We start from the raw sequence: 26607 nt of genomic DNA, 5'->3' as shown, positions 1-26607 counted from the left end.
ATGCCAAGAACTGCAGCGAGTTGGCATTATTATTTTAAAACATGTATATTGAAAAAATAAAACAAAAGTGAAGTGGAGTATTTATTGGTGCAGTGGTGTGTTACAGGATATATCACCAAAAAGCATAACCAGCAACAATCTGTGCAGTAAGTTGATTGCTCTTTGCTCGACAAAGCCATGTGGTAAATATAATAATATTTAAAGAGAAAGACAATTTTGTTAAAAATATATACTGTGCAAATCCTCTGATGTCTAAATTCACCCTCTGCAATGCTATTTATAGCAAAATTAAGAGGGTGTATTTAGACATCAGAGAATTGGTACAGTATCTTGAAAAGCGTTGATCTTTTTTCTTTAATCAGTTGCCACCGTTGGGTCACCATGGATGCACTGTAGTCCCAATTATCTGGTTTGGTCTTCTGGTGTAAATGTCAGGAGCTCTGCATGAACCTCCCCACCAAACACACTGTGCACAGGTCCTGTACTGCTCGGGCAGACTCACAGTCTGTGACATGTCCCCTCCTTACGTCATTTAGAGAGATCTTAATCGTCTGTAACAGCACATCTCCTCATGCACCAGTGCGTATTTGCTCCGCCAGGTGCCTGAATGTACAGTAGCAGCCCACATGGGGATATGTGTATGGTAGAAATGTTCAGGCAAGATTTTATTGAAACCTCACTCTTGTATATTCATATATAGCCAATGATCTTTATCTTAATGGCATACTGTACATAATAACCAAATGTTTTCCAAATATTTTTTGTGCTGAACTGGTGGTGTACAGTAGATATACTTGTAATGGGTTTTACTGTGTTGGTGTGATGACTGGCACAAGCCAGAGGTTGAAAAGGCATTAAGCCCTAAGCAATGCAGGAGTGGAGAACGTACAGCATGCTGTGGATATCACTGATATATCCCAGTGCTGCACACCAATGAGTCCAGCAATCACCTTTACCCACTCAGGAATTCATCCGGCTAAAAACTACGTATGGATGACAGGAAAAAAAAAATTTGGTCGGAAAGGCAACCCACAGCGAGAAACGAAAGAGAGCACTACGGTTTAAAGAACTGGAGGAAAAAAAAAGTAACATTTACAGTATTGTTCAAGCTTTTTAACCTTTTGTGCTGAAAAGTTTAGACTGCTTTTACTGAAAAATGCCCCGTTTATCTCAATTAGCAAGATATACAAGTGAGAGGTGGATAAAAAAGTTCTCACAAAATAAAATAGTCATGCATTACAATCTACAATCAATAACAAGGCATCAATTAAATCCCTGTGGGGTTTCTGCATTAGTTGTTAGTGCACTGCGAAGCCTGGCAGAAACTCATCCCCTCCATGATGCAAGCCAAGCCTGGAAGGGAAAAGCCCAATTTTGTCCACAAACTGATGGCGGGGATAATGCCTGGGCACTGCAGCTGGGTGACTCATTCTTCAGGGATTATGCATGATTGACTCCCCAGTGCAGTGCCAAAGGGCAGAATACAGAGTACAGGCTTTGAAGCGCATTTGATTTTTACAGGGTCAGATGAGTGACAATGCTGAAGGGGCAACAAGCGATTTAGTTTCTGTATTAGTGAGTATTGATTTTGAATGTGTTGTTCTCCTTGGCATTGACAAGTACTCACGTGGCACTGACCAGCCATTCATATAATTAGACTGGCATCTTTTTTCAGAAGGACGCACTGGAAAAAGCAAAACCGACTTGTTTGCTGGCGTTTCACAATGTTCACAATGAACAAAACCCGAAAAATCTTTTTGCCTGCCTTTCAAATGGTATTTTTCCTATGCGATTTCAGAGCACTAGTTAAATCGAGGTCCGGCTTACTCGAGCCTTTAACGATAATTTCCATCTGTTTTCAGCTTGAACTATAAACGTTATGAGCTGCTGCTGCAGATAAAAGGAAAGGCATTAAACCCAATTATCCCACTGCAGTCTTTTCTGTTAGAGTGCTGGGCATTTGCAGCATAATATCTGAAGCAAATGAGGTACCTGGAATTTAATTTTCTCACATTTTTTTAGTGACATGAAAATATGTTCCTAAAAATGACAAACTTACAAAGATGCGCTACCTCTAACACTTCAGGTGCTACACAAGAATGCATCACTGTATACAATATATGATTTTGAGACTGAAACAAGGAACCTTGTACAGTCTATTTTCTTAATGAGTACATTAAGAAAGAGAAGAGTATACGCACATGGTAGAAACAACCATGCATTTTTTTCTTGGCTTTTTCAGTTGAGGTAAATATGTGATTGAACAATGTTGATAGATTTCTACCGTTCAAACTGCATTTCTCCTGTGTGATTCATACTGAATCTCTAGTTATATTTAGGTTCTTGGACAGAATTTGGTAAAAATGTTCTTGCACAGCGAGCATTATGGTATGAAACAAAACTGCTTTCCTAGTTAATTTTCTATCACAATAATTCACTGGACTACTGAAATGATCATTTTCTAGGCTTTCCTTTTGGATTCCTGTTCCGAAGTTTTACCTGTCTTTGTGAGAGGGTGTGTGACAAGCTTGCGTATCAGGTCATTTTCTGAAGACCTCAGCAGAAGGACAATATCTGCTGGCAGGGTATCCCTGTTCTTTGCAAGAAATCCACTTGCATTGTAGAGAACCTATGATAATGGATGCAGACAGTAAGCATTCACTCACTAAAGCAACTGCATCTGTTCTCAGAATTACAGCAAAGGCTTCTATACAAATAAGAGCAATTACCTTTCCAGCATAATGATGAATTCCAAAGCTTAAATCGACCCGTTTCGGTCTCCAGAAGTTTTTGGATTTCAGGTTATCTTCAAACTTTTCTAAATACACAAAAAGAGAAAACCAATCTGCTGTTTCTTACAGATGGATGATTTGTGCAATTTTACATAATTCAGGGTACGTTCAAAGGCTAAACAGTACAACTGCTTGTACAGTTTGATGATTTCAATACATTAAGCATAAGCCAGGAAAACACAGGGCTGTACTCATAAATAATTTTCCACAACCCATTTGCTTTTAAAAAGCAAAATATAAACAGTTATGCATAAGAAAAAGAAACATTTGATCTTTCAACTGAAGCTCTCAAATCAACATATTGAAGAAAACTGTGAGTGTTCATAACTTCATTATGATGTTTTCTTCATAGTGTTCTTCCCGAGTGTTACTTCAGATGTCCTGTCAGGAGCTGTTTTATGGCCCAAACATCCCTTCATTCATTTTCTAACAGCTTTACCGATAGAGGGTTGCTCGGGAACCAAAGTCTGTTCCAGCAAGCAACAAGGCCCAAGGCAGGATACACCCTGGATGGGACACCAGTCCATTGTAAGGGGCCAAAACATCTCAGGGGCTATTTGCTGAATGAATTAAACACTGTTTCTTAGGTTTAAAATATTAGAACAATTGCTGGGCTGTATCTGAACAACTTGCCTATGAGGGTCTGATCTGTGGCTTGAGGAAATCGACTCTCCTCATCCAGCAGTGAGAGCAATCCCATTGGCTTCTGAAGAAACATGTCAAGCAGAGGTCGATTGTCCTCATATTCAATCAGTCGGGCGTCCACATCTTCATTCAGGTATTCATTCTGACAGGTAAGAGCAGAGACATTCGTTCCACACCCTTGCTTGAACTTTTGGTCAATAACAATCTGCTTCAGCAAGAGATTATAGAGGTTTAATTATGCTGCGCTACATCATTCTACACATTCTGTTCTAGTGATAATGCATTTTCGAGGTTTAAAAGAGAGTTTTAAAGAAGTTGAGAGTTTAAAAAGCCCATTCAAAAATTAACAGAGTAAGTATTTTAGTGTGAAAGTAGCATTTAACTGTTACTCAAGGATGCTGGTTGAAAAACATATAATAAAAAGGGGGATATTTGCAAAATAGTGCCAAGAAACAAAGGCACATGTTTTAAGGTTACCCAAAGTACAAATAATGCAGTGCAGGTGTCAAGCACAGTGTTTACCAGGGACTGTGGACTGTGACATTTTGCACACATGAGAAAAAAAGTGCAGCAGCAGAAAGTACGAGGTGGCTTTTCAAACCCTCCAGGTTCTGATGCACACATGTCTAAGGAAGTTAATTTCTGAAATAAAATACAACTTCTAGCCTAGGGGAAAGCCATTCTGCCACCTCAAAATGACCTCTTTTTGGACATAAAAACGATTGTTTTTGATATCTGGGCCCGAGAGGATGAAAAACAAGAAACAAAGGCTGTGCTCTAAACAGCCCTCAGATTATTTTTGTCCTTTGGATACAAGCATCAGGTCTAACACTTTTCCATTTTTCTAAAATCTTCTTGTGGAACAAACTTATCAATTACTTTCCACTGTCAAATGTCATTTAGAAGTATACATTTACAAATATATACTGTTACATAAATCAGTGAAACACCAGAACCATTCTCCTGTTATTTCCAGTACTAATTTCATTTTCTACTTCACGTTTTTATCATACATGAGTCCGTATTGCAGATTCACAGCAGACACCCTCAACAACACAAAAGGCATGAGGATACAAATGAAACGTTTTATGACTATCTGAATGACACTTTAGGCAATATGTATTTTGAAGATCTGGGGTTTTGTGTTTTTTTATCTTTGAACAGCCACATAGGTAGAGGCAGTTTCCACCACATGAAGAACTCAAACTGCAGCACACAAAAATCCCACAGAAAAATTTTCCTCGGAAATTCACAACGGTAAGTATATAAAGTAATGCCTGCATCTTATCTAGGGACTGACTAATGTGCAGAAATCACTGACAAGTTCTGATAAGAGGAAAACCACATTTTGGAGTGATGTAACTGAGATTGAGATGCTACAGTTAAAAGAAACACTGCCCTCCCTCATTTATATCAATATACTGTAGTTTTCATGGTTTAAAATGGTAAAAAAAAGTACTTCCTTCATTAAAAATGATGGAATTCTTTTAGGATCCATGTACATGTAGGTTAATGTACTATTAATATTTCTATAGGATGACCACAAGCACGGGGCATTTCATACCTGTTCCCAGGCAAATATGTGTTGATTGAAGTAGAACTGAATCTGTTCATTTGCAATGTTAATGCACAGCTGCTCGAATGAGTTCCTCTTGAAGTTCTCAAACCCAAATATGTCAAGAATCCCAATATTAAGACCATTGTCCTCTTCACTAGGGAGGATAAATAAAGACAGATATGTAAGAAATTTTAAAGAAGAAATATGGGGCTTCTAGTGTAGCGACATGTTGCATCAGGGTTAGAAAATTACACAGGAATTTCACATACAAACACTACATAGTATAGGTAAACTGTTCTGACATGACTAAAAATAGTCAATGAACAGGGGTTAATCTTACTAGTCTTTCTTTTCTTTAATAGTAAAGTTACTTTTTGCACAGATTCTCAAGCCGAGATTGTGGTCACGTGAAATACTTTAAAAAAATACATGCAGTATTTCAATGCTTAGCTCGCACCTCAAAGGAGTCAGCATGATGAATGCCATTGCTTTCGATTTGGTGTTGAAATTTATTTTTATACCAAATTAAGTACTCTCAAACAAAGAAAAAACATTTTCAGACCCTGAAAGTTGACAACACTGGTACTAAAGCAGGCTTGTGGTTCTGTTCTGTCATATCCGGCATTTCTAGCCACTCTGCATTGTTGGCGCCCATTAGGCAATTAGCTGGTTACTACCAATAACAAAGAAAATAAAATACAGTACGCAACAACCATCAAGAAAGTAAACAAAAACCCCATCAATGCCTTATTATAAGTTACCGTGGGCTTTATAATCTGTTTATAATCTGAAAGACTGAGGTAGATGCACCTCATTAAAATTAACGCCAATGGGTTCCCGAGTGCCTCAACTCGGCCCGTTCCGTTGATAGATCATGCGGAGACTCTGAATCCCAGGATGGTGGGTTCCATTTGTGTTCTTATGCAGAAGCAGTAACAGAGGGATGGAGAATGTAAGGGTATTGCAGAGCTCAACACCTGCAATAGATGCTACCTCTAGGAGCGCCACTGTGAGAGATGTGGTGGCTTACTGAGGAGGTCCTGGCCTCCGTTGGGCTGAGGTAGCGCCAAAGATGAGGGGATTGCTGACCGTTACATCCCAAGTGGGAGATGGGGTGCCGTCATTTTTGGGTATTCCACATTCAATGAGCAAAATAAACCGAGAGCTGAAATTGTCTGTTGAATCCAGAGACCTGAAGTGGGATTTGATAACAATTCTGTGACAAAAGTCACTCGCAGCAAATCCAATGGTTTTCATATGGATATAGAAAACCATTAGATCCGATTTTTAAAATATATATGGATATATATCCATATATACAGTATATATCTCTATATATCCATTTCATATGGACAGCAGTGAATTTTAGATATTAAAAAATCACCAAATTGTTTAGTATTATCCTCTGCAATGCAATACAACCAGAGTACTTTCAGTTTCTTTACATTTCTGATATAACTCCCTTTCTATTGAGAAAACAGTAGATGACAAATCCCGCCGTTGTTCTGGTTCAACAGAGCTGCTTTCTTACCTCAGCTGGGTGTAAGGCTTGAGTAATGTATTGATGCGGTTCACTATCCAGCTAAAGAGGCGGCCGAACAAGGCCTTGCCCATGGCGTCTCGAACCTCCGCGGCCTTCTCCATGGTGTTGGGCCGGACAATCGTTTCTCCTCGAGTGACCACGCAGTGCGAGGTGAGTGCCTCCTGGAGCTCATCCGCCCGGATGTAGAGCAGAGATGCAGCTTCGAAAACGCAAAATGTTTGGGGAAAAAAAAGCGTTATTATTCTTTTAAAAATCTCTAGTCTCTTAATCTCTATAAATCTAATCAGTACCTTTATTTTCTAACTGCTTCTTCCAATTCAGGTGGAGCCTATCCCAGAAAGCAACTAGTACAAGGCAGGGTACAGCCTGGACAGGACTCTGGTCCATCACAGGGCACACAGACACAGAGACAAACGCACACATACTCACACTCACACCAGCGCCAGTTTTCCCAGAAGCCAATTAACCTACCAGTATGTTCTTTGGGAAGAAATTAGAGGAAACCCACACAAGCACAGGGAGAACATGCAAACTCCACACAGACAGCACCCCAGGTCCAGAATTGAATCCAGGGCCCCAGCACTGTGAGGCAGCAATACTAATCACTGTGCCACTATGCTGTCCTAGAGTAGATCTTTAGAGTTTTAAGACAGCTGAAGACGGAAACAAACTTTGAAAAGATGCCCCTTTGAACTGCCTGTATGATGGCTGACCATGTACTGTACAGCTCACAAAAGGTTTCTAGATAATTTCTATTTTTAAGCTCACTTTCTAAGGTCTTTTCTGAAAGCAATTATATTTTGTTCGAACACTATGAAACAAAGAACTCACCACTCTCAAGCATTGCGGTATTTGAGATATTGCTTTTGTCAGTCTGATGCTCGGAGGCGACTGATGTAAATTCAATATCACCTGCATTTAAAATGGCGGCCAGTATGCTGTAAACACTTCCCAGCTCCTGAACACATATGGGAAACATTATTAATGATGCAATTCAGTTCTCAAAAATAATTTTCTAGACAAGATTAAAAAAAGGGAAGAGCGTGGCCTCAAATAATGTCATTACACCTCTCAATCCCTCCAAGACAAAAGAAATCACAATGTTTTGTTAGATGTTGTCAATGATCAGCTACATTTCTAGATTTTTACACACATGGTAAATTTCCCTGAATTCTGGTAATATTTCAGCACTTCGGTTGTTGTTTCTTAAGCTCCACATATTGTTATTACAATATTATTAAGTTACCCTTTATTCCCACAGCTATTAACCTGCTTAATTTGGACATTAAGACACAATCTTTTTTGCTTTATATATTTTTTTTTCACTGTGCATGTATCTTATGTATCTCACACACTAATGACCCAATTTCTTTATTTGTTTAAGCATGTAGGTTAATGGGTTCACATTGTGTTAAATGTATTTTTTATTGTGTTATGTCTTTTATCTGCTTGCAAAGCTAATTGCCCATCTGGGACAATAAGGGAAGTAAGTATTGAATCAGATATTACTGTTAAACAGTGCAAGGATTTAAACTTGTGCTCAGCACTTCAGCGACATCCATCATACAGCTAGACATACAGTACAGTAGATAGTGTTGGGGATTCAAAACAGCTCATTTTAAATACATATCAGAAGACGACTGCCACTTGGGCTGACTACCCTTCCTTTCAAAATTAAAATATCTTCCCTCAAATGTAGTAATAGAGAATGGCATGTTATCTGTGATTTCTGCCTTCTCATGCTCTTTGATAGCATATGGATTATCGTAGTGTGCTTCACATTAAGTAATAGCAAAATGCAGTGCACAATGTGTTTGATTTTTTTATTAATCGTGACAGCTACTGTGTATGTAAAATACAAAGCAAACAATGACACTATATTATGTAAAAAATTAATTAATTAGAAGAGGACCAGACAAAATGATTATAGGTACCAGACACAGATTGTCTAATTAGGGAGCATTTCTGTGTCTGGTATTTTATTACACTAATTACAGAGCCTTGTCCTGCCTTGCGAAATGAAATCTACATAGATATTCATGCATCATCTCCTTGCCTGCAGCCACAAGAGTGCTGCTGGAGAAGTTCAGGACCTTTATCTTCTCTTGTTAGATAAACTTCCGTCTCAGTAATATCTCAGCTTCTAACCTTTGACTGGGTGTATGAAGAATTTAGAGGCACGCGTGGCAGATCGAAGCTTATTTTACAACTGTACAGGAGCAGCAGAGTTAAAAGCTTTCTAAAACGGACTTTATAAAGCCACTGCAGCATTGCAGAGAGGGGAGGTTGTCATAGTTAACATGAGGCAGATGCAGTAATCCTTCCAATTTCAAATGCTTTCATTAACAAAATATGCCAGGATAATAATAACAAGCAAGAAACTATTAGCTCACTGTTGGGATTGTGATTATATGATAAATGTTAATGACATACAGAACCCACAAGCAATTTGCTATTTTAAGCTTCTCTGTAAGCTGCGTTTAACTGTTTTATGCTAATTGTACATGTTTTTTCTACATGATGATGTCAAAAAGGACTACTCATACAGTATATACTCTTTTGAAATAAGCAGTCTAAGCAAACAAGATTAACACTGTGACTAATAAAACCTTAAAGGCGGTTGCCTGTGGACTTCTCTGAAAGAGCACAGCGTTTAATTTATTTATTTCTTGCATGAAGTAAATGAGCTCTTCTATATTTTTAAAAAGAGTGATCAACACAATGTACAAAAACACCTTTAAGTAAATGATGGGGAAGTTATGAAATACTAGTGAAGAATTAAATATTGTACGGTATACATTTTGAAACTACAATTCAAACTAAACCAGTAAGTCATGTTTTTGCATTTGTTTCTCAAATCTGCCAGGAAAAGGGTTTTCTAGAATTTCCTGACATTTTTAATAGTTTTAAGAACAGAAGATAAGTACAGGTCTCTAAAAAGATAAAAATATACATTTTGAGTAATACCACTGGATATTACTAAAATTAATAAAATATATCCAAAGAATTTCATAAAGAATAAGCTGAATCAGCCTAGACATCTGTTGCTAGACATTCTACATGCTTTTGACAAACCACAAGGCCATGTGGTAATTAATTTTATTTACAGTATTTGAACATACCTCGAGTGTAAATCCTATGACTTTGAAGCACTGTTCAACTGAATCAAATTGCTCCTTATAAAATGCATTGTTCAAAATGTCAGGTACTAACTTAATGTGCTCACTTTCAAGGTACCTGAAAATATATAAAGAATGATACAGAAAGAGTTACTACAGTTATTATTAAGAATAAAAGAGGAAGAAAGAAATACAACTTTAATGTTCCTGCAAAAATATGCTTTTCTCATTCTTACTTTGGAGTTTTGCTGTCAGACAGCTTGTAATGTGCTAGCTTCTTCCTTTCAGCCAGACCAGCATACAAATAATAAAAAATATGGAAGTTCTTCTCTCCTCTGTGAAGACAATAGGAAATCTTTAGTTACTTTTAGACATTTGGAGTTTAATTATATATTTCAGAAAGTGACAGGTAACAGTTTCAGTTTGAAAATGGAACAGAGTGTACATTACAACAAATTTCCTTCTCATATTGGTAATTAACAGCAACATTTAAAAAATAACACAGTGCTTTGAAGTTTTCAATAATTAGATGCAAAATTATTTTGTATTTTCCTGTGGAAAGCTGTGTTTCACCAGAGATGCCCATGGAATACATTTCTACTGTCTCTTTGGACTAATCTTTTCAACAGTTGGAAAAATACTAGACACTCCCTTAATTATCACAAACATTATAGTATGCTTAGAAAATGTCATTTAATGTTAATACATATTTTGTTTTTCCTTTTGGCATATGTACTTTTTTCATTCAAATAAAACACTTAAACATGATCAATCTTCTAAAGTCTGAACACAGCCTGTTTTCATCTATAAGCACAATTTATGGTCTTTACAGCTGATAACCCTGCATTTTAGTCATCTGAACTTTTCCTGCTTTTCCTAGGATTTCACAGCTGCAGCAATACTGTACATGTACAAAGGAGCAATGGGAATTTAGATAATTATTGCTAAATAAATATTGGATGACATATTACTGTATGTTTAAATAAATGCCATTTATAAAAGACTAATCATGAATAGTTCACAATTTTGTACAACTTACAAAAACCAATGTTAAAGTTATGATAAATTCCTTTTCAACATTTAATTTACATTTACTGTACTTTTAGAAAATGGATGGTTCATTTGAACATAAAACTATTTTTTAAGGTTACTTTATAAACAGTAGAATTTTTATTTTAATAAGATGGATTCAAGCCTGTATTTTTAAAAATATTTTAAAAAAATATTTTGGTCAATTTATAGCCAACATGGTTATAATGGAAAATAGTGTTTTTTCCTCTTGTAACATTTCAATACCTTCTGCAATATACTTGTTTTATATGTTAAGAACTACCACATCAACAAAGTAGGACACTTTCTTATGTTAATCAACTTTCATTATACAGTAGTTGAGTTTTCTGCACTGAACAATTTTTAAAATAGATAACTACTTACAGTACATCTAGTAAACCAGATAATACTGGTTTTCTTAAATCAATTGGAAGCAATGAAGATATACTGTCACTGATAAACTGGTCTCTTTTATTCTCCAATACCAAGGCTGAAACATTTAAAATACACTTATGGGATTTTTTTCACAGAAAAAAGGAGTACTGTACGCCATTAATGTTAATCAAGGATTAGAATTAAGTCCTGAAACTCTCAACATACAGTAAATCCTTTAGTAGAGTTTTATTTGTCTAAATAAAACCTAGTTTTCACAAATAATAGGCTTGTAAGCTCAACCTCTTTCTAAAAATGAAGTTTTGCATTACTGTGATTACTTGGGTGATGACACATTTCTGTGGGTATGAGCAATAAAAGAGGGATTAAAATTTTATTTTCAATATGTAAATCCCCTTTCAGAACAACTTGCGATACCAAAACATTTCGTTTGCAAAAAAAAAACATGAACTCCGAAAAAACAAGGAATTCTTCATCTTGTAGTTGAATGACGAGCATGCAAAAATACATAAAAATCGATATAAACAAAAAGATCATTAAGACGTGAAAAAAACAGTGAACCTCTAACACGGAAATAAGAAATAATATGAAGATCTCTATTTTGTAGACATCCTATTTTTGATCTTAAATTAACTTAACTCAATGACCTACAGTATCTACTCTTTAAGAATTACAGTATAATTCGACTACAGTACATTGCTACTAGTAGTCCATTTCTACTAGATTAAAGCTAAAGTGCATGACAAACAAAAGAGCCTCTATCAAGTACTGGGATTGTAATATGCTATTAATGTATAGTACTGTATATCACTGTCTGTATCATAAATATCTTATACATTTCTCTCAACATTTTGATTAAGGTTTTTTGCAAATTCTACAAATAATGGAACCATCTTTCTTATGGCCCATTTCCCCCATGGCAAACATTGAGTTTCCCATTCTGAATTCTCACTTGCCAGAAGTCAGGAATGATGAACTTACATCAAATACAAAATTGAGATCAAACCCACAGGCCTTGCCCATAGCTATATGGAGAGGAGACGGATTCACTTATGAAAGATCTGTGTGTGACAGTAAATGTCTATACCTTCAAAAATAAAAACAAATAGTTGCTCACAATGAAAACCTGCTTAAAGGGAAATAATTCAGCAAATGTTGAAAATAAAGAAGAAGGCAGAGAGATCGATTTTAGCTGTCTAGGGGAAAATGAAAGGATCAATCGCTTCTTCAGTTTTTATTATAACAAGAAATCTTACAGCAATACCTGAGGTGCTGCATTGTCTAAGACGGAAGTATTAACATGCAAAACTTTCATTAACATTTAAAATGTAATAGTAAAACCCATAGAATAAGACTTCCATCTCTTATCGGAAAGCTTCTCATACTGGTGAGGGATGCAGCAAAGAGGAGCTTTTCTGGAAGAACAATGAGTTTAGCTCTGCCTTCTCCCACTGGGACTCTATCCCTGTCACTTGCAGCTCTGGGCTCATACAGCTCGTACAGCTCTGCCCTCTCCTGTCGGGACTCTATCCCTGTCACTTGCAGCTCTGGCCTCGTACAGCTCTGCCCTCTCCTGTCGGGACTCTATCCCTGTCACTTGCAGCTCTGGCCTCGTACAGCTCTGCCTGCTCCTGTCGGGACTCTATCCCTGTCGCTTGCTGCTCTGGGCTCGTCCACCTCGTACAGTTTGTACAGCTCGTACAGCTCTGCCCGCTCCTGTCGGGACTCTATCCCGTCACTTGCAGCTCTGGGCTCGTACAGCTCGTACAGCTCTGCTTGCTCCCCTCCTCAGGCAGCAGACAACTCCGCCACTCCCGGAGTGGGATGAAGTCACTTCTGTAGCTCACTCAGTGCACTGAGCGGTTACAGAAACATGCTGTAGGATGCCATGTGGGATGGGGAGCATCTGGTCTTCTCTGGAGGGGTTGGCAGTGCCTTGCAGGGCCATGGAGAAGAGGACAGTTTAGAATAGCCAATCCAACCTAGGGTTAGGGTTAGCGTATCTTTAGGAGCTGGGGCAGAAACCAGAGCCGCTGATGAAAACCCACACAAGCACAGGCACAACCTCCAAGCTCCACACATGCAGCCACCCGTGGGTCGAATTGAACCCAGGGTTCTGCAGCCACAAGGGAGCCACGCTAACCGCTAAACCACATTGCTGCAGTAGGACAAGATATACAGTACACACTGTACTAAAGACTCACAGAGCTTGGTGGATGACCCTGGATTTCTCCAGAAGATATTCAGAGATCTGGGCTCCAACCACAGTCCCACTGCATGTGAACTTCATTTCCAGATATTTGCCAAACCTGCTGGAGTTGTCGTTTATTACAGTGCAAGCATTTCCAAAGGCCTCCACTAGATTATTCACTAAGAGGATCTTTTCTTGAAGTGTTCTGTTGTTGGCCTATGAAGAAAAAAAATATCGGAGAAATAAAAAGCAAAACTGAGTAAACCATACCTATTTGAAGAAGATGGTATTTTGAGTAGGGAACTCATCTTTTCATTTGTTTGCTAATGCGGCATTCAATTCCAGACTGGAATACATCAATACTGGAACACAGTCAGTTCTAGTTTCAACAGATTGAGATATTCTACAGTATTGAATCAATGTTGCCTGGTGCACATTTTCTCCAATATGTATAGGTCAGAGTGCACATGTGTACAGGGAAAAGCTGGTTTAATTAGCGTTTGGCTTCAAACAATTTAAAACAATATAATGCTTTTGTCCTGGAAAATCTAAGAGGGTCGACATTTTTTTTTTTACGTGGCTTGGTCTACCCTATCAGAGCTGTACCTTCCCAAGGACTGTGAGCTGCTGAACAAGGAGATGGGCACTCTCTGTCTTGCCAGCACCACTCTCCCCACTGATAACAATGCACTGAAAGAGAAGGACCAAAACAAAAATCCCAAGTCACTGTTGTTGTTTTGTTTTTCACTTTAAACCACTGTATGTAGGACTCCAGGATATTGTTGATGGATATAATTTCTACCTGATCTGCACTGTAGGACACCATGGACTGGTAAGCTATGTCAGCAACTGCAAATATGTGTGGAGGATTTGCTGTGCGTTTGGCCCCAATGTAGATCTTTGAGCACTGTAACAAGAGAAAGTGAAAAAATACATAACGAAGTCACACACGAAGCAAACCAAAGTTAAACCAAGTTCTGTCTTGCCCAAAACTAAAATACTGACGCTGCTTAAAAGTAACACAGAACAAATTGAGTGTAAATGGAGTTAAACCCCTCAGCAGTTTTTTAGCGAGATGGTTCATTGAGTGATTAAGTCAAAGCTAATGAGATGCAGCATCCTTTGAAAAGAAGGTTTAATAAATGGCTGTGGAGAACTTAAAACAAACCTGAGGGGTGTAGATATCCATCTTCTGAAAAGGATTGACTGCGATAAGGATATCTCCCACGTAGGTATAGATCTGGCTCTTGGAATAACGTTTCTGCAGCTGCTCTGCAACAGTGTTCTGATAAGAAACAAAAGTCATTTGAGCTTTTTAGTTGAATTTAAATTCCAAGCTGTATGTGCCTTTCCTTCATGCTTCTTTTTTATATCTTTAAAAGAGTGTTGTTGATTTCACAATACCCAAGACATGTTTTTATGTGTCAAAATATGCCACACAGACTAGTTTAATAAAACAATGCTACTTCATGTACCACAGCTTTGATTTACTCTTTTGTAGTGATTGTCAGAACGTGCATTATGGAAGGAAATAACTATAATCCAAAAAATGATCCTTAAAAACAAATGCTGTGACTTCATCAGAAACGGCCATGGTCATCTTTAAGAGCAGATAGGAGTTTTTTTAACAGACATTAAAGAAAACTGTCAGCAGACCAGAGGAACAAAAGACTACACAATTCTAAGTGATAAAAAATGAAAGTTGATGAAAGTAAAAAATTGAGTGTGTCAAGAAGAGATAAGCATTTATTGAAATGTCTTGTTCATTAATTAGAAATGTATAGTTTGAGCTCCATTATAACACATATTGACTGAAAAGCATAATCAATATATTTTTTAACATCTTGGGTAACAATTTTTTTAAGGCACAGTGCTAGCCATAGTTCGTTGTTAATATAGGTTTAGGGTAGGTGAATGCAAAACTTCTTTCAAAAAGCCAGACACTTCAGGCAACTGCGGCATCCATTTATAATCTGTGCAGAACACACCTACAGTAACAATGCTAACAATGAAAATAACGTATGAATCAATGAATAAAAGCTAACAATAAAAAAATAACAGAAAACACTGACACTGATGCCACACTCAACACAGCATGGAAATGATAAAGTATCCTATCTTTTTCTTGTTTCTGTTAGATGCCTGCTGTTAATGTACTTGCCCCTGTCTCTCGCTGTTTGATATAAAAGAGGCTGTGTGAGGCAGGCTTAGCGTAGTTCCCATCATTCCAAGGGCATGGAATCCTTAATGAGAACATTTTTAAATAATAATCCAACTCATGTGTTGATAGTGCCATAATGAAGGATGAGAAAACATTTGAGAGTTGCAGATGATTCATGAGTTTCAATATTTCTATCACAGTAAGATGGATTGTATATTCAAGTCATTCAGGTTGTTTGTTTTTATTTATTCAGCACGTCACTTGTCAGCTGATGAATGCTTGCTAAAAATATATCAGCCCACAATATCTTTTGAAAATAGTCTTTATTGTTACAATTTTATACCAAAGAGCTGACTATAAGTATGACTATAATAAAAATTACATACAGTAGGATATACTGTATACTGTAACATAGGCATATTGTAGGACTGAAACTACAAGTTTTCTAGCAGTTTGATTAAAGTAATTGCAAATTCTACAAACAATGGAACCATTTTTCTTACAGTCCATTTCCCCTATAGCAAACATTGAGTTTCTCATTCTGAATTCTCACTTGCCAGAATTCAAGAGTGATGAACTATGATCAAATACAGGTAAGTAATTGAGATCAAACCCACATGCCTTGCCAATAGCTATATGGAAGATAAGATTTATTAGCCATATACAATTTCTTGCATTAGGAATTTGTCTTTTCGCATACCCCAGCTTGCTCTCCGTGAGACACACAGACAGGGACAGAAGCTTGGGGTCAGAGCACAGGGTCAGCCATTTATACAGCACCCCTGGAGCAGCTGGGGTTAAGGGGCCCAGCGGAGTAGGATTCCTCTGCCAGCCGCAGGATTTGAACCAGCAACCTTCCAGCCACAGGCGCAGATCCTTAGCCATAGTGCCACCACTCTGCCTGGAAAGGGGCTGGATTCACTTATTAAAGTTCAGAGTGTGACATTTTGAAAATGGGGAAAGTAACAGGGGTAATAGATTAAGAGGAGACTGTTATGATGACATTGCTCTCCAGACATTCAAGAGTATGCAGTGTTCATTGGCACAGTGCATTGGCGCTGGCCTGCACAGTGTGGACTGGGCTCTCAGAGATATGCATGAAACTGTGGCTCAAATCCAGGGCCACCCATATACAGTACAGGCTGTTTACATGCGTTTCAGATATTGTATAGATCCAGAATATTCAAAAATTATATATTTTCAAATTACTGTAGTACAATAAACCAACAGCACATCTTATCGTCTCACAGGGAGTGTTATTTCTAAGAGGGTGAGACAGTTGGATAGTAGTGAAATAGGAAAAGAAGGGATTCAGTGGCTGGGGTACGAGAAAGAATCCATTCATTAGTGCAGGCTACTAAAAGATCCTAAAAGCCAAGATCCTTTTTCTACATTCGGCCATTTGGTCAATTGAGTTACAATTTAATTTGTTAATCTAATTCGTTAATAGGCCACTAATTCGTTAACAAAAGTGATGGCGAGGAGAAAGTCAACACAAGCATTCCAGTGAGTCGTCTGTAGCCAGAGTGTCGTGGCTCTTGAAGGAGACAACAAAGCTTCAGAGTTTACAAGAACAGAACACAAATTACACATGAGTGGAGGCCCTTTAGACAGAATTAGCTAGTAGCGAATTCATCTCAGGATTTCAGTCATTTCTTGAAAAAAATCAGAGTATGACGCTTTGTCAACGTACACATCTCCCATTATGACTGTTTCACAAGTTGGGGAATGTTCATAAGTGGGGAAACTTTAAGGAATATCAACAAGTTAACGAGGTCAACTGAAAATCTAAATGTAGTTTTGCTTTTCTATTAACAGAATACTTGACATAGATAAAAAGACTGTAAAGTGCACAATAATATTGCTTTGGGTGACACTCAAAGCTCTTCTCAGTGTTGTTGTAAAAGCAGCACTTTGGTGGTGATAAAAACCTGTTACTTATTTATGCCTCTATAGTTCTGATACTCTGAATACAATGATGAATATGTACAGTGCCTTGCGAAAGTATTCGGCCCCCTTGAACTTTTCAACCTTTTGCCACATTTCAGGCTTCAAACAAAGATATAAATTTTTTATTTTATGTGAAGAATCACCAACAAGTGGGACACAATTGTGAAGTGGAACGAAATCTATTGGATTTTTGAAACTTTTTTAACTAATAAAAAAATGAAAAGTGGGGCGTGCAAAATTATTCGGCCCCCTTGCGTTAATACTTTCTAGAGCCACCTTTTGCTGCGATTACAGCTGCAAGTCGCTTGGGGTATGTCTCTATCAGTTTTGCACATCGAGAGACTGAAATTCTTGCCCATTCTTCCTTGCAAAACAGCTCGAGCTCAGTGAGGTTGGATGGAGAGCGTTTGTGAACAGCAGTTTTCAGCTCTTTCCACAGATTCTCGATTGGATTCAGGTCTGGACTTTGACTTGGCCATTCAAACACCTGGATACGTTTATTTGTGAACCATTCCTTTGTAGATTTTGCTGTATGTTTGGGATCATTGTCTTGTTGGAAGATAAATCTCCGTCCCAGTTTCAGGTCTTTTGCAGACTCCAACAGGTTTTCATCCAGAATGGTCCTGTATTTGGCTGCATCCATCTTCCCCTCAATTTTAACCATCTTCCCTGTCCCTGCTGAAGAAAAGCAGGCCCAAACCATGATGCTGCCACCACCATGTTTGACAGTGGGGATGGTGTGTTGAGGGTGATGAGCTGTGTTGCTTTTACGCCAAACATATCGTTTTGCATTGTGGCCAAAAAGTTCGATTTTGGTTTCATCTGACCAGAGCACCTTCTTCCACATGTTTGGAGTGTCTCCCAGGTGGCTTGTGGCAAACTTTAGACGAGACTTTTTATGGATATCTTTGAGAAATGGCTTTCTTCTTGCCACTCTTCCATAAAGGCCAGATTTGTGCAGTGTAAGACTGATTGTTGTCCTATGGACAGACTCTCCCACCTCAGCTGTAGTTCTCTGCAGTTCATCCAGAGTGATCATGGGCCTCTTGGCTGCATCTCTGATCAGTCTTCTCCTTGTCTGAGCTGAAAGTTTAGAGGGACGGCCAGGTCTTGGTAGATTTGCAGTGGTCTGATACTCCTTCCATTTCAAGATGATCGCTTGCACATTGCTCCTTGGGATGTTTGAAGCTTGGGAAATCTTTTTGTATCCAAATCCGGCTTTAAACTTCTCCACAACAGTATTACGGACCTGCCTGGTGTGTTCCTTGGTCTTCATGATGCTCTCTGCGCTTTCAACAGAACCTTGAGACTATCACAGAGCAGGTGCATTTATACAGAGACTTGATTACACACAGGTGGATTCTATTTATCACCATCAGTCATTTAGGACAACATTGGATCATTCAGAGATCCTCGCTGAACTTCTGGAGTGAGTTTGCTGCACTGAAAGTAAAGGGGCCGAATAATTTTGCACGCCCCACTTTTCATTTTTTTATTAGTTAAAAAAGTTTCAAAAATCCAATAGATTTCGTTCCACTTCACAATTGTGTCCCACTTGTTGGTGATTCTTCACATAAAATAAAAAAATTATATCTTTATGTTTGAAGCCTGAAATGTGGCAAAAGGTTGAAAAGTTCAAGGGGGCCGAATACTTTCGCAAGGCACTGTATATATTAACAGATAAGACTAAAGTCGCTTTGTATAAAACATCTAGCAAAATAAAATAAAACAACCAATTTTGATAGAAAATTATGATGTTAATGATTTTAATTTTTAATCAATCTCTTTTCACTGTGCAGGCCACATCATTAGCCTACAATCTGCATGTTTAAAAAGCAGATTTCCTGCATACGGCATGTGTGCTATACATGGTTAACTAGCACAATTTGAAACACTACACTTAAATTACTTACTTCATCGAGCACTTCTAAAGTGGCCAGGTCATCCACATTGTCCAGGTTGGAACTTTGGGACTTCATGTAGCTGCCTTTTTTGGTATGAATTCGCTCATGCCTAAAGAGAAAAATAAATCACTCAACATTATAATGTTTTTAAGAATCCACTTCATACTTTTATGCACACCCTATTAGCTCTTGCACAGGCAGTCAGATCATGAAAATGATAAATCGAACTTTATCTTGCTATTTATAATGTTCCTCTTTCCTGACCTTTGTTCTGTAGGCTCTCCCATTAAAGAAAAAAACATTAAAAAGAGCTCCTAAGATGAATGTGATGGGATAATTACAAAGAAGCTTAACACTATTGAAATCAATGAAGCATTGTATTGTTTGTGTTTGTGTTAGATGAAGGTCCTTTGCAATAAGTTACTGAAAAGTTCCAGAGGATGCAAAAAAAAAAACCCAAACAATTACAGCTTTAACAAAACTACTGTAGTGGAGGGGAAACAATTTAGTCAAGAAAGCATTTTTCTCTTTAGGTTAGATTGGGAAACTGCATTAGTGTGGAGCTGAATAAGTAGAGGCTAATTCTCTAACACTCTCTTTTTTCTGCTCTTCTCACCCTCCACTAAGCCTCATTTCCCTGCTATCTCCCTCACTTCACCACACACCTGAAAAAAGGATCCAAAACATTGCTTTACTTTATCCACTTATTTTCCATCTTAGAATTAATCTCTGCTGGTTCCAGTCTAAGTTTTCTTTCGTGACTCAGGAGTCATGCAATGGGAAATTACTGCCCAAGATCTTACTTGTGACCTGATCTGTTTTAGCAACCTAAATAAAAAAACAGGGTGTTGGGTGTTGTTTCCTCTCTTTTCCAACTCGTTACTGGAGAAGACTTACACACCACATTGTGTTACTTGCACAGCTTATACACACTTCCGAATTGTGTAAGCTGGCAATGGCTGTACTGTCCAGGAGATTTTGTTTTGGTAATTTGTTCCTATTAAATTCTGATAACATTTCGTATCAACAGCTGAAATGTAACATACAACTCTATTATTACATTCCCTTCATTTATTTGAGTCACCCCTTTTGAACCTATGTTTGTAATTTATTATGACTGGGCTGGTACAGTATTGCTTACAAATGAATCTGAAGTCTTGGGTAAAACGAGAACAAACCTAGACTTTTACATTTAGTAGCATTTTCTACTATTTTATTCGATTTGAAAAAATAAAGAACAAACTGGAAATAAAGCAGTTTGCACTGGATTCACCTACAGACCCCTCTAACAATTAAAAAAAAAGCCTAAGTTATATACAGTACTTGTATTCACCTTACTTTTGCTGTCAAAAATCCATACACAAGAAGATTTTACTTGCGGTGCATGTCAGAGTGGTTCATACCTATCGTCAGCTTCTTTAGTTCACACTGAAAGTGACTTCTTCTTCGTTTTTAGATTTACAGGTTGTAGTGAGCGGCTACAGTTCAATGAATGGTGAAGTAATAAATGTAAATATCATTTTTGGTGCAAATGTGAGTTGAATACAAACACCTAAAAGCTGGTTATAACTAGATTATAAGGAATTATTCCTAACAGCCACTGTTACTATTAAGACTAAAGTCTATGCAAGAAGGAAGCAGTCATCTGAAACTAATAAGGGCCCCAGGCTTATTAAACAACATCAGGATAAACATATAAACATACCTTTCATTACTGTCTGTGAATCTCTCTGAGTGTTTTCCTTGTTCTCTGTGCACAGAAAATGAAGGATTTTTTTCCTTTCTTTTTACTAATGATGAGTTACATGGGTTTCCTATCACATTCAGGATATCACATCATATGCATACTGCCTGTTTAGCTACCTATGACATAATAATAATTATATTCATATTCACTTTCTGTTATGCACGATATCCCTATACTGTATATCCTATCCTACCCATGAAGCAGAAGTAGGACTACACCCTGGACCAAATACCAGTTCACTGCAGTGGTGTGCACATACTGTATAGGCAGAAGCAGATGGCTGCAATTCTGAGATAACTAAACAGACCAGCCTGCCTTTAGAAAGTGGGAAAGCATCTCAAGCACCTAGGGACAACCTTGAAAACACCACAAAAAAGCCTATAATGGAACCCAGGACCAAAAAGATATGAGGAAATAGCAAAACAGTCAAAACAGTGTTGCCCTGATATTTATGCGAATATTTTTGATGTATTTAAACTTTGCATCTGCTTTTGACTGATGGTCAGCCATTCTAAAAAAAACATTTTATTGTTCATCCATTTTAGATTTTCTTGCAGGAAAAATCACAATCTATTGCAAATTTGTCTACTGGATTTTCAAGGCTACATGTAGCCCTTAAAAAAGGTGATTACATCATTGTTTTACACTGTGCCATTTCATTTAGCCTTTCTGAGTAAAATAGTGCTTTAATGTGTAAAGAGAGCATGTAAAAAATGACACTGTAAAAATAACCTACAAAAGTGCCCATTGTGAATGTCTATAAATTGTATTTCTGAGCATGTCTGTTAATGAGCAAGAAAACATTTATCATTCATTTGACACACGCAGTGGACACATCCAGGCAAGAAGAGATGTTTTAGTCCACTATAACATAAGACAGGTTAGAAAAAAGTAACTTATTTATAGCTATATAAATAAGTATATATATTTATTTCTTGAAAGAAGCCAGAGTATCGACTGCAGCAACATATCTGGACAGTTTGTTCCATATTCTCACAACCCTTTGCATAAACTTTAGTTAACTACTGGGCTCATCAGAATTTAAATTTTAATAGTTATTATACTGTGCTACACTAAGCTGAATAAACTGAATTAAATAACTTTTAAAAAACATTCAAAACAGTAAATAGATTTTCCTTTACTTTTCCATAAAAGACAAACTGAATACTGAAAAACAGTCAAAAAAACATATGAAGAAAAATATCTGGACAGGCAGTGAACTGGGGGCTAAAATTAATCTATAGGAGATAAGGAATAACTGAAGTCAGATGTGATACAGAACATGTATTTACAGTATAACTTTCAAGGACTAGAGCACATACTGTATATCTACATTTTAATTGAAAATATGCATGTTTCGGAATATACATGCTTCATACAGGCTTCTTTCTTAATAACAACATCGTAAACTTAGAAACATTTTTCAGACGTTAGCAAGTACAGTTGCAGGCATAAGTATTGTCATTCTGTAATTACAGAACATCTCAGCAACCTCTTGCTTGCACTGTATGAGTGCTCTTGCTTGCACTGTAAGATTTACAGTAGAGCATACAGCAAATGCATTAATTACCCCTGCATGTGCTGACATTTATGTCCATAATGGCACCCAAGGTCAGTGGATATCTGTTATGTGTTATCAGGACACAATCTTAAAAAATATCTAACTTTCTTACACTTCAATATTTAAAAAAACAATACATTATAGATTAATATAAATAATCAATTAATTAATAAAATAAGTCTCTGGGGCACAGTTCTATCATGTTTAGACATAATGCTGCTTCAGTAAAAGCAAAAAATGTTGTATTACCCCTCAAAAATCCAATAAACCTATTTCTGCAGTACATACTGTACTTGTTGAGGTATTTGTCTGATACATATTCCTCTCAGTCTGCAAGGTTTTTTTCCGATTCGAAACCAGCCTGTTGTTCTGATAATAAAGGCTGCTGCACTAGTCAAATGGAGTACTGTACTGTACCTCGTCTTCTCGATGACTCCCATTTGCTGATGGAGGTCAATGAGCTCCATCAGCTGCATTTGTAGGATCTTCTCTTTCCCCCCAATCTGCTTGATAAAGGCATGCTGAAGAAGGTCAGGAACATGGGGTCGCTGCTCAAAGTCTTTAATCAGGCACCTTTTTGAACAGAAGAGCACAGACATGAGAAATTGTAAACATCACCAACTGAACGCTCACGGTACATATCACACTCTTCTTTAGAGCGAGGCCAATGTTGTTGCTGTACTCTGAACTTGCAGTTTTATTTTTGAAAATGATATTGTACATAATGGCTCAGCAAAGTGTAGGGGAAGATAATCAATCATGTACAGTGTATATTAAGGTTTGATACAACAATTCACTATTTGACATACTGGATAGAAAATTATGGATCAACAATCATATGTCCGAGGAATGAAAATGCATAAGGCTTCTATGGTGAAATAGAAAGGAACAAAAATGAGTCTTTAGTACTTCATTCTAAAGACATGCAATTTCTAGAGACACACCAAATTTTAATGTGGCACAGTGGCATGTGGGCTAGTGCTGCAGATTCTGCAGTTTTGGGGCCTAGATCAGATTCTGGGATGCCTTGTGTGGAATTTGACAGTTCTCCCCGTTGCTGTGTGAGTCGTTGCCAGGCACGTACTGTAGGTAACCTTCCACAGTTCAAACAAATGCCAATTGACGTTTCTAAACTGTCCCCCCGCACACCATGTGTGTGCAACCTGTGATGGTCTGGTTTTTGAAAACAGGTCAGTGTGCAGAGCAGCGTGGAGCAGTGATTAGGGGATCTGCACTCCTAACTGGACGGTTGTGAATTCAAATCCAAGTTGAGACACTGCCATTGTACCCTCGAGCATGGTACTTCACCCAAATTGCATTGGCCAAATAAACAAATGGAAATAGATATCAAATTATACTGGCTACACTGTCATTTACTATATCTTAAATGCTGAAAACACTTTTCTCTGTCCTTCATTCTGTATCTATGCTACTATTAAGTAAAATACTGCTATTGAATTGTAATCTGGTGAGGTGCCTCAGAAACATCAGAGGGTTACTACAGGGATCGGTATAAGACTTCTGCTCGTCCTTATAAGTGACTTAGTCTCAAGTAGAGCCTATTGCTCCTGAAATGTGCAGATAATTGAGAAGTATTGGAGTTATACTGTACATACTTGTGCAAAGGCTCAAGCAATACAAGAGGATTTACACATTATTCTAATCTGGACAAACACCAGGAAAAAAATCAACAATGACATAAAGTAAGAAACATGTACTGTAGGACTGACAACAGGAAATGGTTTTCATGGACAATTATTGATGTTTTGAATAAGCTAAGAAATTAGCTTATTGACTCCATGGGATCAAAAATATCGATAGAAAGATCTCCTGAATAGCTTTTTCTTAAGTCCTTATTTGTGTTTAGCACAAATAAGCAATCAATGCAGGGGCTGCATTTAATTACTTGATTTGAGACAATAGTAATACAATGACTGTGAATTATTTTAATTCTTCAAAACCTGATGTTTATCATCATTTCTGATGTTTATGTTATCCCTTCAGGATGTGCTTACATCCTGGTGACAATTTATCACTTTTACAAATGAAGATGAATGATTCTTGCAAAAAAAAAATAGAGCATAGAATGATTTAACAATTTCACCATTAAGGTAAATGTGTGAAGCTGTGTTGGTCACACAAAAGTTACACAAACAAAAGACCAGAAAAGACCATTTTCATAATTATACCTCTTAATCTGTACAGTCAAAAGCACTCACTTGTAAATAAAGTCATTAAAATCCGCAGACCACAGCTCTGGCTGATGAAGGGTTGGAGGTGGATTTCTGTGAAGATCAATTCATAGATCAGTTTGAACAGTATCTACACAAAGAAATCACAATGTGTAAGGTGCTTAAGAAAAACTGAAATCAATTCTTTCACAGCTAAAAGGCTTGAGATAAAACTGTGCTTTGTTCTACTCTGTTGCCCTTCTAATTATTCAGAGTGCGAGAAAAATCAGTATGTTGAGAGAAAAACAAGTTTAGCTTAATGTCCTGTGCATTGCTTACTCAGCTTCTAAAGTTATCAACACACCATAAGCTATTAATCTGCAGCCACACAGACTTTCAGGTTATCAGTATTAAGAAAACATGTAACAAATGTTTTTTTTGTGGAAATTAGTTCCCCAAAAAGTAATTCAACTTTTTTGAGCAAACAAAACTTACAAGACAATACCCTCTAAGGAACAATATTATTCCTATTGTTTGATTGAATTATTTAAGAAAGATCCTGTTTCATCTTCAGATCACCACGTACTACAGAATGGTGAAAATAATTGTGTCTGTGTGTTTTTTCTGTCTGCTAAGAGTAGTTAATTATGTTAATGGAATGCATCTCTTAGATATCATCACATTTAAGACTATATACTGTAGATACATACAAGTATATGAAATTACTAAATGGAATTTGTTTTTCACATTTGGTTCAGAACCTGACTTGTCTGCTGGTCCCCAAAAGGTAACTAAACCTAAAATAAAATAAAAAAAAACTACAAATGGTGGTACTTTTCCTAAACAGAATAAAGTACACTATCTACAGTATGCTCAGTCATAAATAACAACCTTTAAAAGTTTTAGGTAGATTAAAACATTTCTGACCGAGTTTATTGCACATTTCCCATGCCTTCATTTTTAAAATACATGATGTTTTGTCTTTTTGTTGAACATCATTACTGGCTGAAGGATGTTTAACATCAATGTTTATGGTATTCTATCAGAAAAGAAAGGAACTGGAATAGTTCAGGATACAAAACAAGAAACCAACAGCAATATTTGCCCAAACTTTCAAGATTCACATCTCCATGCTTACCAGGTTAAAAGAATTTGAAGTGATTTTGTCATATTTATCTGCACCCCTTTGCAAAAATGCAACAGATATTGTATACATGACTGAGATTTAATTCCCCAACATAATCATTTAAGAAAGATGTATAAAATAATCAGAAATTACTTCCTAGTAAATGCAAAAAAGTTCTAGGAGATACAGTAGTAGGTGAATTTTTTTTTAATGATTGTGTCTAAAACAACATCTGACCAGCTTTCTATACTTGTGATATAAACACTAACCACATCAGACTAGCACATCAGTAAGCACATACTGTAAATGTAATACCTTGCATTACCCAAAGAAGCGATCAAAACTGTTATTCTCTTTACTAACACAACAAAATAAAGATAAAATAACCTTTGTCTTCCAAGACACCCTTTTATTTTCTCATATAGAAGATCTTGTACTGTTGTTTGTATATTTCATTTTCTATGGTTTTATAATGAGATTGAGGGAGAGCACAATATCACTCTTCATATTGACTTGAACGTTGCAAATAAGGGCAGACTGTTCATCAGTTTGGCCTGTTGAGTTCGCTGGACACTTCAGTAGCCAGTAAATCTAAAATTTCCTCCATCCATCCATCTTGTGCTGGAGCGCAGAATTTGGGCCTCAACCACCAAGCTGGGAAGATGTTCCAGACACTGTCTGCTCTTTGTATAAAGA

The 26607-nt window shown here is 37.2% G+C and overlaps 1 protein-coding gene across 10 annotated transcripts in view; it reads right to left on the bottom strand.

The window, feature by feature from the left end:
• The window catches only part of myo3a (myosin IIIA), a 125060-nt gene that overhangs the window by 24137 nt on the left and 74316 nt on the right, over positions 1 to 26607 (bottom strand). For 7 of the 10 annotated variants that reach the window (XM_088642761.1, XM_088642760.1, XM_088642756.1 and 4 more), the window contains 16 exons: positions 24834 to 24899; positions 23032 to 23187; positions 21012 to 21056; positions 19316 to 19415; positions 14460 to 14576; positions 14094 to 14198; positions 13898 to 13981; positions 13305 to 13507; positions 9894 to 9992; positions 9661 to 9775; positions 7370 to 7496; positions 6527 to 6737; positions 5002 to 5149; positions 3426 to 3579; positions 2730 to 2818; positions 2500 to 2629 (listed from right to left, as the gene is read on the bottom strand). In XM_088642761.1, coding sequence (XP_088498887.1) covers positions 2500 to 2629; positions 2730 to 2818; positions 3426 to 3579; positions 5002 to 5149; positions 6527 to 6737; positions 7370 to 7496; positions 9661 to 9775; positions 9894 to 9992; positions 13305 to 13507; positions 13898 to 13981; positions 14094 to 14198; positions 14460 to 14576; positions 19316 to 19415; positions 21012 to 21056; positions 23032 to 23187; positions 24834 to 24899 — 1949 coding nt within the window. Of the gene's footprint in view, positions 1 to 1627; positions 1685 to 2499; positions 2630 to 2729; positions 2819 to 3425; positions 3580 to 5001; positions 5150 to 6526; positions 6738 to 7369; positions 7497 to 9660; positions 9776 to 9893; positions 9993 to 13304; positions 13508 to 13897; positions 13982 to 14093; positions 14199 to 14459; positions 14577 to 19315; positions 19416 to 21011; positions 21057 to 23031; positions 23188 to 24833; positions 24900 to 26607 lie in introns of all 10 variants that reach the window. The other 3 variants (XM_088642759.1, XM_088642763.1, XM_088642765.1) reach the window with 2 other exon arrangements.

Source organism: Lepisosteus platostomus, chromosome 8 (genome assembly GCF_059453375.1).
Source record: "Lepisosteus platostomus isolate fLepPlt1 chromosome 8, fLepPlt1.hap1, whole genome shotgun sequence".
Classification (NCBI taxonomy): Eukaryota; Metazoa; Chordata; class Actinopteri; order Semionotiformes; family Lepisosteidae; genus Lepisosteus; species Lepisosteus platostomus.
This window is presented reverse-complemented; position numbering and strand designations above follow the sequence as displayed.